General features: G+C 40.3%; 3 protein-coding genes across 4 annotated transcripts; 1 reads left to right on the top strand and 2 right to left on the bottom strand.

Annotated features, from left to right (window-relative positions):
- Window positions 1–3,596: 3,596 nt before the first annotated feature.
- smim8 (small integral membrane protein 8) lies at window positions 3,597–6,866 on the bottom strand. Of its 2 annotated transcripts, XM_030047148.1 has the most exons (3): window positions 5,903–6,866; window positions 4,705–4,862; window positions 3,597–4,033 (listed from the first exon to the last, which is right to left on the bottom strand). In XM_030047148.1, the coding sequence occupies exons 2-3, from the start codon at window positions 4,831–4,833 to the stop codon at window positions 3,875–3,877; spliced, it is 288 nt and encodes a 95-aa protein (XP_029903008.1). In that variant the 5' UTR covers window positions 4,834–4,862; window positions 5,903–6,866; the 3' UTR covers window positions 3,597–3,874. The 2 variants fall into 2 exon arrangements, with proteins under 2 accessions (XP_029903008.1, XP_029903007.1); XM_030047147.1 differs by lacking the exon at window positions 5,903–6,866 and having other exon boundaries at window positions 4,705–5,074.
- Window positions 5,880–7,514, top strand: gjb7 (gap junction protein beta 7). Its single transcript, XM_030047833.1, has 2 exons — window positions 5,880–5,933; window positions 6,705–7,514. The coding sequence occupies exon 2, from the start codon at window positions 6,726–6,728 to the stop codon at window positions 7,512–7,514; it is 789 nt and encodes a 262-aa protein (XP_029903693.1). The 5' UTR covers window positions 5,880–5,933; window positions 6,705–6,725.
- Window positions 7,515–8,616: 1,102 nt separating this feature from the next.
- LOC115356614 (zinc finger protein 292-like) lies at window positions 8,617–11,274 on the bottom strand. Its single transcript, XM_030047832.1, has 2 exons — window positions 11,242–11,274; window positions 8,617–10,738 (listed from the first exon to the last, which is right to left on the bottom strand). Exons 1-2 carry the CDS (start codon window positions 11,272–11,274, stop codon window positions 9,077–9,079), a joined length of 1,695 nt encoding a protein of 564 aa, XP_029903692.1. The 3' UTR covers window positions 8,617–9,076.
- Between the last annotated feature and the right edge of the window lie 705 nt (window positions 11,275–11,979).

Genomic DNA, 11,979 nt, shown 5'->3' with positions numbered 1-11,979 from the left:
TTTTTTTTTTTAGTTGAAAGCATAACAGTGTGAAAAGATCATGCAGGACTTAATTTTAATTTTATTATGCACTCACACACAGGTTATGAAACTCTTGCACAGGCCGACATCAGTATCAAGGTCAGAAATATTTTATTGATCCCTGAGGGGAAATTAGGTCAGCTGCAGCTGCACAGATTCTCAAGAGAAGAATACAAATAAGGATAAGTGAAACTGAGCAACAGAAGAAGAAATAAGAAATATAAAAATATGTGCATCAGAAATTTGTAGCACAGAAGAAAAAGTATGTGCATTATATAGGATTATGTGCATTAATCCTACAGTATTTACAACAATAAATACAGAAAGAAATTGAGAATGTGTAAAAAGTAAACAGTCATCGATATATGCTGCATTTGCAATGTATATTAATACACACATGTACATACACTGTGCATGTGTATATGTACAGGATGTAAACACATGTTTCATATAGTTATTGCATTCACAGATGTGTGATTATTTAGCAGGCTGGTACAGTATGTGTCAATATTTCCTGTGTGTGTGGGAAACAGTGAAGTTTGAATTAAGCCCTGCGTGGCCTTTCACACACTGGACTAGTCTGACAACATAGCTGAGAATTAAACTCACCGAGAGCTTGGCTTTAATGTTGAGTAAGATCAATTATTCATTATTCTGGGCCGACGCGAGTCCTCCCGCTTGGTGTCAAAGAGCTCCGGTGTGGCTACAAAAAAATTAAAATGTGGGTTTCTAAAGACAGGAAAGTTGTGGTTGCTAGGACTCCTCTCATATATTAAGAGATAAAACAGTCAGAGGGGGAAAAAAAACATTGGTTTGAAGGAGAGATTGTGCATGTGGGAGTTATTCTCTTAAAAATCTGTTGAACAAAAATCAAAACAAATGCTCTTATTATGATCGAGTGAGACCTGATTGACTTGTGAATCCCATGACTCAAAGGCCTGGATGCGATTCAAATCCAGTTTAAACAAAGGTAACTGAGTGGACTCGCATTATCACATTGGAAAAGTGGATTCATCTGTGTCCTCAGGTAACTGGAATCAAATCAGCAGACTATGAGGGAAAACACTGTTCCAACTCAGAGATTATATTTAATTTGTGTTACTATATCACCTTATACTGCACTAGGCTTGTTTCAAGATGTGTAAATTGTTTTGGCCTATGCTTTCAATCAAACCACACGTCTCTCTTTGAGGAAGGGAGCACATTCAGTTCGATACAGTTGCCTACTTTGTGTAATCATACTAACTACTTTAATCCATTAAGCTGAATCTTAAGGGAGAAAACAAAAGCAAATGACAAATTTGTTGACCAAATCCAAATCAGTGCACACCAAATGCGGGGCCTTGACAAATGCAAGAGGCTATTTATCATCATTGCAGCTACAAATTAACTTTATTTAAAAAAAAAAAAAGGCAGGGGTTATTAAACCTGGTGCTGTCCTTATGTCCCCTTCCTGAAGTTTCTTTTTTTCCTCTGTATGACTTTGCATTCAGTATGTCAGGCCTTATGTAAAATGTCGTCTGCGTTTCCTATGTGCAGAGTGTTACTGTAATGTCTTTAAGTTTTCAAAGCATTAGTGGGTGTTTCAGTTAATCGGCTCAGCCTCGTACCACTTCTCCCTCATGCTGACTTGTTTCAGAGGGACTGTTGTCTCTTGCCTTCAGGTGCTGTCAATGTTTGACACCATTGCTGGTTTCACCTTTGTGTGAACCGCATTGTTCCTCCCGCTCGGCCCCATTTATGGCGTGCTCAGGTTGCAGCAGGTAGTGCTTTGTCGGCTCTTGAAAACAGACCCATACAGATGGAAGAAAGTGAGACAGATTTTATCTTAAATTAAAGCTGTATCCATCCACCCAGTTTCTAAACATTCATCCCAGTCAGGATCACGGTAACAGGGCAACCGGAGCAACCCTGACATCTTTTCCCCCAGCAGGTTCCTTCAGCAATTCCCGGGGGTCAAGAGACGCTCCAAATCCAGCTGGGAGTCACTTTTCCTCCAGCCTTTCCTCCAGCCTCTCAGGGGGCTACATCCACCAAAGGAAGGTGCCCGGGTGACCTTGTTACCAGGGACCCGACCCAACTCAACAGGCCCTTCTCAATGGCTATGTTCAGTAAAAAGTGGCCTAGATCTGATTTTTTCCTCAAAAGTGACATAGATCTGACTTTTTATGCCAGTGTGAACAGCTAAAAAACACACTGAATTTGACATTTTCAGTTCTGATTTGGGCCACTTTCATACGGGCCTTGTTCAGACTGCAGGCAAATCGGATTTGTTTCTCAACTCTGATCTTTAGTAAAAACTATCTGCACATTGTTATTTGCAAGTGATCTGATTGGCAATGTGCAAACCTCAGCATCTTGGCCCTTGGTAATACAAAAATAAAAAGTAGAAATCTAGAGAGAAGAGGTAATGATAAAAGGTGTTAACTCCATGTGCTCTCTGTGTAAAATGACATGGTGGCAACAAAGGCCTGTCATGAAATGTTTCAGACAGTGGTTCAAGTGGAAGAGCACAGCTGACAAATGACGGTTGAAATGAAATCTGAGTAAATTATTACAGTTTCTTGTCCAGAGTGGAAAATATGTGCTATAAAACTGAAATCTCTCAAGCAAACATCCTCTGTCCCTGTGAGTCAGAGTCATTTTTAGTGATGGGACAGTTGTACATATCCACAAATTTGGATTGAACCCTTCCAGAGTTTAAAATATGATTATTGTTATTTCTTGAATCAAAGTGAATGTCAGGATTTTCCATGTGATCTATATGTAATGGCCTAAACAATCTCGTCCACATAATCCACTTCTACTCATTAATTTCTGTTATTTGTGGTGATTTTATCTGTATTATTTCATTGTTTTATTGTGTAATTTTTTGTGTGTGTATTATTTCATTCTACAGGGCTCTCATTAACAGTTGCTCAATAAATAAAGTTGACTCTTCAACCAGTGGAGCAAAATTTTTCCCGTAACAGCAACTGATTTATGTCATGGGTGACAAAACCTGCAATGCAAATGAGGCTGAAAAGACATGACCGATACCAGTTGGCCCAGCATAGTGTTTGGAGGTTATGGGAATATCTTCCTGGTTCACAACAGGTGACACGACTTAAGGTTTCAACAAAGACTGTGTGTGTTCAGTCAGAGTCAGTTTTAACACATCAGCCAAGGTGACACACCTGGATGGCATCCCAAATCTCAGATAAATGCCGAGATAACCTGCAAGGCCTAAAATGAGGCCTCTTCCTGGTGTCAAAGCTGACACGACGCAACTGGACCCACACATTTCTCACCCTGGTATGAATACTTTTTCAATCTATCTTGCTCAATAAGCACAACAGTGAACCAAGTTCCAAGAAATGTGCATTTTCAATATTTTGTCAGTGCATCTCCCCCCTCTCATTTGTTTAATTTCCAGATCATGGAAACAATGTAGGTCCACTTTACATGGCAGTTTAGGTGGGTAGGTTGAATATCATTTAAGCCATGTTATTGCCTACATGACACTGAAATATAATATTCAGCGTATAATAATATTAGTCTTTGTATTTAAAAAAAAAAAAAAAAAAAACAATTGAGCAATTTTGAAAAACATTTCTTTTTAATTGATAGTAAATAAATGACATTATATTCTTTTGGCAAGCAATTCAGTTCTTGACAAAGAGCTGTGGGGTCAAAGCCTCCAACTTGGCTCGGCCAATCACAACCAAGGACCACAGTGATTATTTTTTATTAGAGAAAAATCTCACGTGGAGCCATTTGATAGAAACTGTGACATACTCATTAGGATTTCAGTCCACTCAGTCCTACACACACACTGTGACAACGTGTGTCCTCTGTGTCTACTGTCCTGTCCTCAGTCCCATTTGGAGGTCTTCCTCCTCATGTATCTCTCCCCCTCGCTGTCAACAGCCTCATACAGCTGCTGGTCGTTCTCCTTCATGGCGTGCATGTAGCCCAGGTAGCCCACGCACAGGGTGATGGTCACCAGGCCGAACGCCATCACCGGCTTATTCTGCAAAACAAGACGGCTCATGTCATATTCCAAGGGAACCACCTCGGGGTTGGCTACCAAAACCCTAACCTTAAGACAAATCCAGTTCAAGCTCATGCTAAAAATGTCATTTAGGTAGGCAACATCATTACTTGTTTCTAGCCAATTTAAGCTTAAAAAAAAAAAAAAATCCAATCCTTGTCATCATTTCTCACACCCTGATCATTTTTAACTTTATCATTTGTTGTCCAAGGTAGCTTAGTTCTAAAGGATGAAAATAACCCCGTTAAAATAATAATAATAATTAAAAAAAAAAAAACATCAGGTGATGGTGGGTTATTTAGGAAGATCAAGCAGAAGGCGCTGGTGCTGGTGTTTACTGAGACTGTCACATCTGCATAGGATGTTTGTGTTCCAGGATAATATGAACAAAAACTGATATCCAAACTAACAACCAAAAAAAAAAAAAAAAAACTGTAGCATGCCAACCCACTCTGGAAAGCATAATTAAGAGTAAACTGAATTTGAAAATAATAATAATAATAATAATAATAATAATAATAATAATACAATGAAATGAAACATACAAAATTAAATAAAATTAAATCAAAAAATTACATTAAATAATAAAAATGATAAATAATAAAAACTAAAGAAAACAGGCCTATAAAACTATATTGACTCAGCCTCACTGGTCTGATGAAGAGCTCGGGGTTCACGGCTCTGAAGAGCGTAGTGGTTCGGGCACCCCGCAGCCCCGGTGTCTTGTAGCCCTTCTCCCCGGGAGCCTCCCTCCCCTTCCCGGCCTCGGCGTCTGACATGTCCGGGCGACTTTACCACCGACACCGCGCTGAGTAAATGGATGAGAAAGACGAGTAAATAATGAACATTGCAGACTTGCGGGGCTATGTTGACATTCTGCGTGCAGCCATGTTTCAAAGTCATCAAAACCAACGACAGCAGTGACAGTGACAGAAAAAAGACTACTTGTAATGCCACAGCGCCCCCCAGTGGTTGGAATATGCTAAAGGCACTGTATGTAGTAATGCAAGATTATTTTATGGTTACTGCATGAGTAAATCCAATGATAAATGTTGGATTATACTATGTTGGATTATACTATGTCAATAATGAGTTATAACCTAAGAATAAGAAATCTAAATAATACCACAAAAATACTAACAATTTAGGAGAGAGCAAATACAAAGAGCTGTTTTCATATATCACATTGAATAAATACAGCACAAGCACTTTTAGGTATAGGCGATTTTTTAAATGAGGATTTTCAGGGTGTACAACCTGGTGAGTTTGTCTTACTGTCACAGTAAGTGCACAGGTTGAGGTAAGCCTCAGCCTCAATGTATTATTTATTAATCACCAGTGTAATGCAATATCCCTCTCATCAAAGTTACATGATCAGCCTAAGTTTCTCTACACGTCAGAGAAATAAAAAAAAAAAAAAATCATTTCATTCTCTCATTTGAAGTTCAATTTAGTCATTAGCAGCCCCTCAGGCACACCGAGCTCAAACAGGACGTGGAGAAAATGTTATTTGCATTAGAGTGCACCATGGTGATGTCCGCCTGTGTACATAGAGACCCACTAACACTGCTGGGCTTCATACCTGCATTTTATTTTCGACATTTAAAAAAAAAAAAAAAAAAAAAAAAAACATCCTGGAGAGCTCTTAATTTGTCACACACTAATTGGTATTACTTTTCAGTGTAAATTCACCTCAAGCAACTAAGGCAGAGGATATAACCTCCATGTGATGAAGCAGCTATTTGAATAAGGCATTTGGTTACACAAGGTGTGGCACAGCGCTGTCCCTGCAGGTGTGTGTGTGTGTGTGTGACAGCAGTGGCATCAGACAAAAAGCCCCAAACGGACCTTCAGGTAACGCCAAGGCACATCTACAGCGGTAAGTCTCCATCTCCTCATCCTCTGCTTCCACAGCTTTTAAGACACTTTATCTAAATGAGACAGGTCATCTGGGGTAAAACCCAGATGTGTTAAAAAAGAGAAGAGTACACAGTAATTTGGACATGGGCGCTCCTGATAAATACATTACTTTTTGTTTGGGGAAGGGAGCGGGACCCAACATGATTAATACAGTTTGATAACAATAATATCTTAAAGAAAACAAATCTTGAAGGCTGACCGTGAGATATATTAAAAAATCACAATGCCCTCAAAATACCTTATTATGAATATTATGCTTTTTTATGAAACAGTAGCAAATTGATTAGATAGATCGATAGCAGCTACCTGGTTTCACAATTAGTCCCTATGGGACAGTTAACAGAAATATTATAGCCTAGTTATACAATAGGAAATAAAGAATCGCATTGATCAAGTCAATAAAAATGTAGTTGAGCACAGCACCTAAGCTCCCCATAGGAAAATTATACTGTATGAGATTTTAAAAAAGCTTAATAACCTATCAAAGTGACTATAAATTAATGAGTAACACAGGAACAGTGTAAGAATAGTACAGTGACACTATTATGATAAAAACAAAACAAAACAAAACAAAAAAAACCAGCATGTATTGTATGATAAGGAACAACAGACAAACTTAAAATTGCTAAAGCACTATTAGGTTTCATTAGGGATAATTTCCTGAGAAAATAAGCCTGTGAATATTTCACATTTTGCCAGTTGAGTCAGTGTGACCTTCCTCCCTGAACAGGAGAGTGGAGACCACAGGAAAATGAACTGGGGCTTTTTGGAGAGTGTCCTGAGCGGGGTGAACAAGTACTCCACTGTCATCGGGCGAGTTTGGCTCTCCATCCTCTTCATCTTCCGCATCCTGGTGTACGTCGCAGCGGCCGAGCAGGTGTGGAAGGATGAGGAGAAAGAATTTGTCTGCAACACCAAGCAGCCCGGCTGTGAAAACGCCTGCTTCAACCACTTCTTCCCCATCTCCCAGGTTCGCCTCTGGGCCCTCCAGCTCATCATGGTGTCCACCCCTTCCCTGCTGGTGGCCCTCCATGTGGCATACAGGGAGTACCGGGAGGCCAAGCACGGCCGGAAGCTCTATGAGGACCGGGGCAGGATCGATGGAGGCCTCCTGTGCACCTACATTGTCAGCCTGCTCTTCAAGACAACCTTTGAAGTGGGCTCCCTGCTTGCCTTTTATTTCCTGTACAGCGGCTTTGACGTGCCCATACTGCTTCAGTGCAGCTTGGAGCCCTGTCCCAACACGGTGGACTGCTACATCGCCAAAGCCACCGAGAAGAAAGTGTTCCTCTACATCATGGGCTGCACCTCTATTCTGTGCATTGCCCTAAATTTTGCAGAGATGCTGTACATTGTGTGGAAACAGTGCTGGAAATGCTTCAGCAAGCGCTATGTCCCAGTGGAGGGCAGGGCTTACTGTCACTGCCACCCACCTGTTTCCACTGTCAACAAGGCTGCCACACATCAGCTCGCACAATGCAAAGAAGCGAGCCCACAGCAGCAGCCGTCTACAAATAAAAACCAGCCTGACCTGTCTTAGATTGGGCTGACTGAGAGCTCATTTTCCCATCGACAGTGGAACCCTGAAGAACATTATGAAAATATGTTAGATAAATAGCACTGTTGAATTTTACGTCTCTGGATTGAAAACCAGGTTGTTGTTTTTTTTTGTTTTTTAACATGAAAACATGGGCAGCTGGTATGTAATTTAAGTATAAATGGAAAACATAAACACATTCTCACTGTCTACCCGTTGGCCCTGAAAACAGCCTTCGAAGAGTTTAGAAACGTGTTTTTTTTTTTTTTTTTTAAATGATAAACATAAAAATATAAATTGTCTAGATACCCTTTTGTACTGTACATGTGACATCTAGAATATGTATATATTTGTACATTTTGTGCATTTTTGTTTTACTTCTTGTATATGATTAATTCATCTTGAAGTCCCACATTCAGTGGGCTTCGGACGGTGTATGATAAACACTAATAAATCAATTAAATTACACCATTTCAGGTATATCATTGTGTTAGATATGAAAATGTGAAGTGCAATGAGATTATAATACCGCCTTAACTAAGCTTTAAGAACTTCATTCCTGTCCTTGCAGAGATGTGAACCACTTCCTCCCTGATGTATTTATTTATTTATTTGTTGATTTTTTTTTTTTTTTTTTTTAATTATTGTTATTGCTGTTTGCAAACGGCTGTAAAAGAGGAAGATCACTCCATTCCTGCATGGTGAAAACGGTAAGGTTTGTGAGCATGACTGATTCTCTCCACATACGACATGTAAAACAGCAAAGATTTTAACTTGTAATGTAATAATATAGTCTGAAGCTGCTACAGAGAAATTGAAAAAATGGCAAATGTGACTTGAGTATCTTCTGGGTGGATAAACAGAACATTTCAGATCTGAAGACACTATAAGAAAGAATTACCTGATTTGACTGACACCTACACAATTCTACAGCAAATTCATACCATCATTACCATCTGCAAAACTATTCTCCCATTCATTGTCAATGCAGCAGCTCCAGAGGGCATTAGAACAAAGAAATTAACATTTCACATTTGGGTGGCGTTTAAGTTCTATTAAAGTCAAATGGAAACTGCACAGTTGAACAATGCAATAAAACAGCAAGTAATACTTGTAATAAAAGCTGTTCATTTAATTATATTGAGACTGCTGGTGGCAGTAGGTGATTCAAAACAGTATATACACACACACGCACACACAACTGTCAACATCTTAAAATCACAAACTATAGGCAACAATACAATCCATTTCAGTGTCCTTTTGTCTGTAAGTAGTCCCATAGGGATAATTAAGACATCATAAACTGATGTCACATTTTACTTTGCATTTTGATTCTCAGTTCATTCTGTAGTCCATAAATATAAACATGCTATACACTTTCTTATAAAAAGATGAAACATTTTACTGACAATATTACAGTTAATTTCAAAATGTGTTTTGAATAACTGATAATTTAAAAAAAAAAAAAAAAAAAAAAATCTGAATGTAGGGCACCATCTGCAGCAGATTTCACTCATTCTACTCCTGAGATTCTATGTTAAAAAAAAAAAAAAGAAAGAAAAAAATTAGTCATTTTTTTCCAATATCACTGTGGGCCGCATATCCTGCAGTTGTCTCAACAGAAGTTCAGTGACATCTGAATAGGCTCCATCGATAATGACTTTCACTTTGTCTAGCGATTTCAGATTTTGACGGTTGCTGAATCCCACACACGTTTCTTTGGCGTGCAAACGGGATGCATTTCTCATCATTACTGGCAGCTCCACTTTGCTCTTCAAAGGAGGTTTGGTTGTATTTGACTGCTCCAAAAACTGTAAGAAGGACATTTCAAATCCCATGGGCTTGAAAGAGTTCAATGGTGCGCTCTGCTCACTCATCTCCTCCTGCAGCGGGGCAGGGCAAGACGAGGAATCTGATTCATCATCCCTGTTGTAAACTACATGACTTTTGCTTGACCTTGGGATCCTCTTCCGTTTCACAATGTTTTCAATCAGTTTTCTCGGACGTCCTCGTTTGCGCTTCACCACCACTGAGCCGTCAGAAGCAGGTTCTGAACTTTCATCATTTGACAGTTTGCTGTTAAAAAATGGAGCAGGCATATCTGTGGCCATCCTTTTCCGCAAGACAGGCTTTGAACTTTCATACTCACTGCCTTCCATGCCAGTATCTACGATCTCTGTGTCTGACAGGTCAGAGGTATTCTCTGATTTAGAATCATCGCTCCTGATAGAGCGGCATTTCTGCCTTGGTAACTTTTTGCAGAATATGAAGTGGCTCCTCTGCTCTTCCAGATACTTTTCTGCGAGTCCATGTCCCATGTAATGCTTCATTATGCTCCGCTCTGATTTCATGACAGACTCGCATCCCTTTATCATACAGGGGTACTGCAGGACAAACTTTTTAGTGCACATCGCAGATGCCTCTTCCTTTGATTTCAAGGACGGTTTTCCATATTTAGTCCAGTGATTATTTTTTGCCTTGTCAGCTCTCTTTTTGTCACTTGTCCTCTGAAGGATCTTTTTATTGCTCTCAATGTTTTCTTTTCCATTGCTTGTCTTGGTGATAGGGTAATGGGAATTCTTAGTGTTCTGTTTAACACGCTCTTCAGTCATCTTTTGAGTCATCCGTTTAGGCTGGTAAATATCAGTATGCTTTTTCATTGTATGTCTGAGTAGATTTGACTTTGTGGCATACGCACGGTCACAGCCTTCAATGTCACACCTGAACAGGACATTCACTGGTTTGGGTTTGGACAGTTTTACCTCTTTATGCTCTTGTTTGACATGCCCAATATACTTCCAGAAAGCAGTAAAGGATGCTGTGCATCCCTGCTGACCACAAACAAACCTGCCGAGGTTGATGCTGGACAGGAGAGCACCAGCCTTATCAAGGCTGAACTCGTGGAGCTGAAGATAATGCTGCAAAAGGCTGGGAACTTCCTGGAAAACTCTTGAACAGTCCTTCTCTTGGCATCTGAATTCTGAAACTTGGGGGATCTCAAACTCTGGCTCCTCCTCCTCAGGGTCTTTTGACTCATTCAGTCCCTCAGACTGATCCTGTTCTTTGTTCACCTCCAATGCTGACAAGGCAGACTGGTGAACAGCCCTGTAGTGGAGGATCAAATTATGCTGAATAGTAAAGGCTGCCAAACAGCCTTGATGAACGCAGCGATAAGGTCTATATGGACTGAACTCACTGTTTGATTCAAGCTTCTTCTCTTTGTCTTCCTAGTAACATCTATGTTTGGCTTAGTTATTGCCTGCTTGTTGATAGTGGATTGTTTGTCTAGAGACTCAGGCACACTAGCCTGAAGAGGGCCAGAGAGACCCTGGGTTGGAGGAGCAGACACTACTGGTGAATGGCCTCCATCTTGTTTACCATTCATATACTGGGTGGCTGCTGTGGACAAGGTTCTCTGTGCTCCACCTAACCAGTGCTCAGCAGTAGAGCCTGCTTGTTGAGACTGTACAACTAATGATGAGGTGTGGGCATTTGCTGATGAAGTCAGTTCTTGGTTGTGCATGGGAGCTGTTTGCAAGGGATGAAGTCCTTTGGGGTGATTGTCATCTTGCAATTTCTGATTAGTATGCTGTCCAAAAGCTGATGATGGATACTGCCGATTTACTACATCTTGGGGTAAATATGCTCGGCTTGTGTTCTCCACTGATGAACGAGAATCAATGGCAGTTTCAGCCACTGGAGCTTGATCTTCCTGGTTTTGAAAACTGACTGATGCAGCAGTTTTAGCTAACTTGCGCTTCATGTCTAGATCTGCAATTTCTTTGGGTGACAACCTATGAGCTGACTGGTAGTGAGCACGGAGGTTTGAGTTACGGGTGAATGCTTTACTACATTTCTGACAACCAAATGGGGCATATTTGCCATGTTTTTTTTTCACCAAATTTACCATCTCATGTGTATAGTTGTGACTTTTGGAGAGGTGTTTCCAAAGTGCCTCTGATGACATGGAGCTAAATGTACAGGTGTCACTCTCACAGGCAAACGGTTTAACACGAGCTGACACAGCTGAGCTATGTGAATCGATCTTTGCTGATCCTGTTTCATTGTTCACATTATTGCTATTCTCATTCACAGAGGATGACAAATGATCAGGTATCTCTCTGACCAAATCTAGCTTTTCAAATGCAGTTTGAATTTCTGCCATCCATTGTTGTTGGCTTGCAGTTAACTGGGTAGGCCCATGATCTATATCATTTGCCACAATGCTTGTTGGGGTTAGTACTTCATGCTGTGGGGTGCAGGCCTCTCTGAAACAAGTAAAGCTGTGTGTGTTCATTGCTACTTGAATTTCTCCAGAGGGTGCAGGGATGATTACAGAGTTTGTCTGAATAACCTGCCCTCCAATAGCTTTGTCAGTGTTTACAGGGATTTGATCTTCTTGAGGGATTTGATGAAGTCCAGAATTTCTGGAAGGTGTTGGACTGAATAACCCAGGACTCTTTAAACT

The sequence above is a fragment of the Myripristis murdjan genome, chromosome 24, assembly GCF_902150065.1.
Source record: "Myripristis murdjan chromosome 24, fMyrMur1.1, whole genome shotgun sequence".
Classification (NCBI taxonomy): domain Eukaryota; kingdom Metazoa; phylum Chordata; class Actinopteri; order Holocentriformes; family Holocentridae; genus Myripristis; species Myripristis murdjan.
This window is presented reverse-complemented; position numbering and strand designations above follow the sequence as displayed.

What these genes read in the sequence shown, in the direction of transcription:
- smim8 (XM_030047148.1), bottom strand. Translation starts at nt 4,833, where the DNA reads ATGTCAGACGCCGAGGCCGGGAAGGGGAGGGAGGCTCCCGGGGAGAAG. An exon ending in CCGAGCTCTTCATCAGACCA is followed by an intron (nt 4,034 to 4,704) that starts GTGAGGCTGAGT and finishes CTTGTTTTGCAG; the next exon opens with AATAAGCCGGTGATGGCGTT.
- LOC115356614 (XM_030047832.1), bottom strand. Translation starts at nt 11,274, where the DNA reads ATGAAGCGCAAGTTAGCTAAAACTGCTGCATCA. An exon ending in TAGCTAAAACTGCTGCATCA is followed by an intron (nt 10,739 to 11,241) that starts GTCAGTTTTCAA and finishes AGATGTTACTAG; the next exon opens with GAAGACAAAGAGAAGAAGCT.
- gjb7 (XM_030047833.1), top strand. Translation starts at nt 6,726, where the DNA reads ATGAACTGGGGCTTTTTGGAGAGTGTCCTGAGCGGGGTGAACAAGTAC.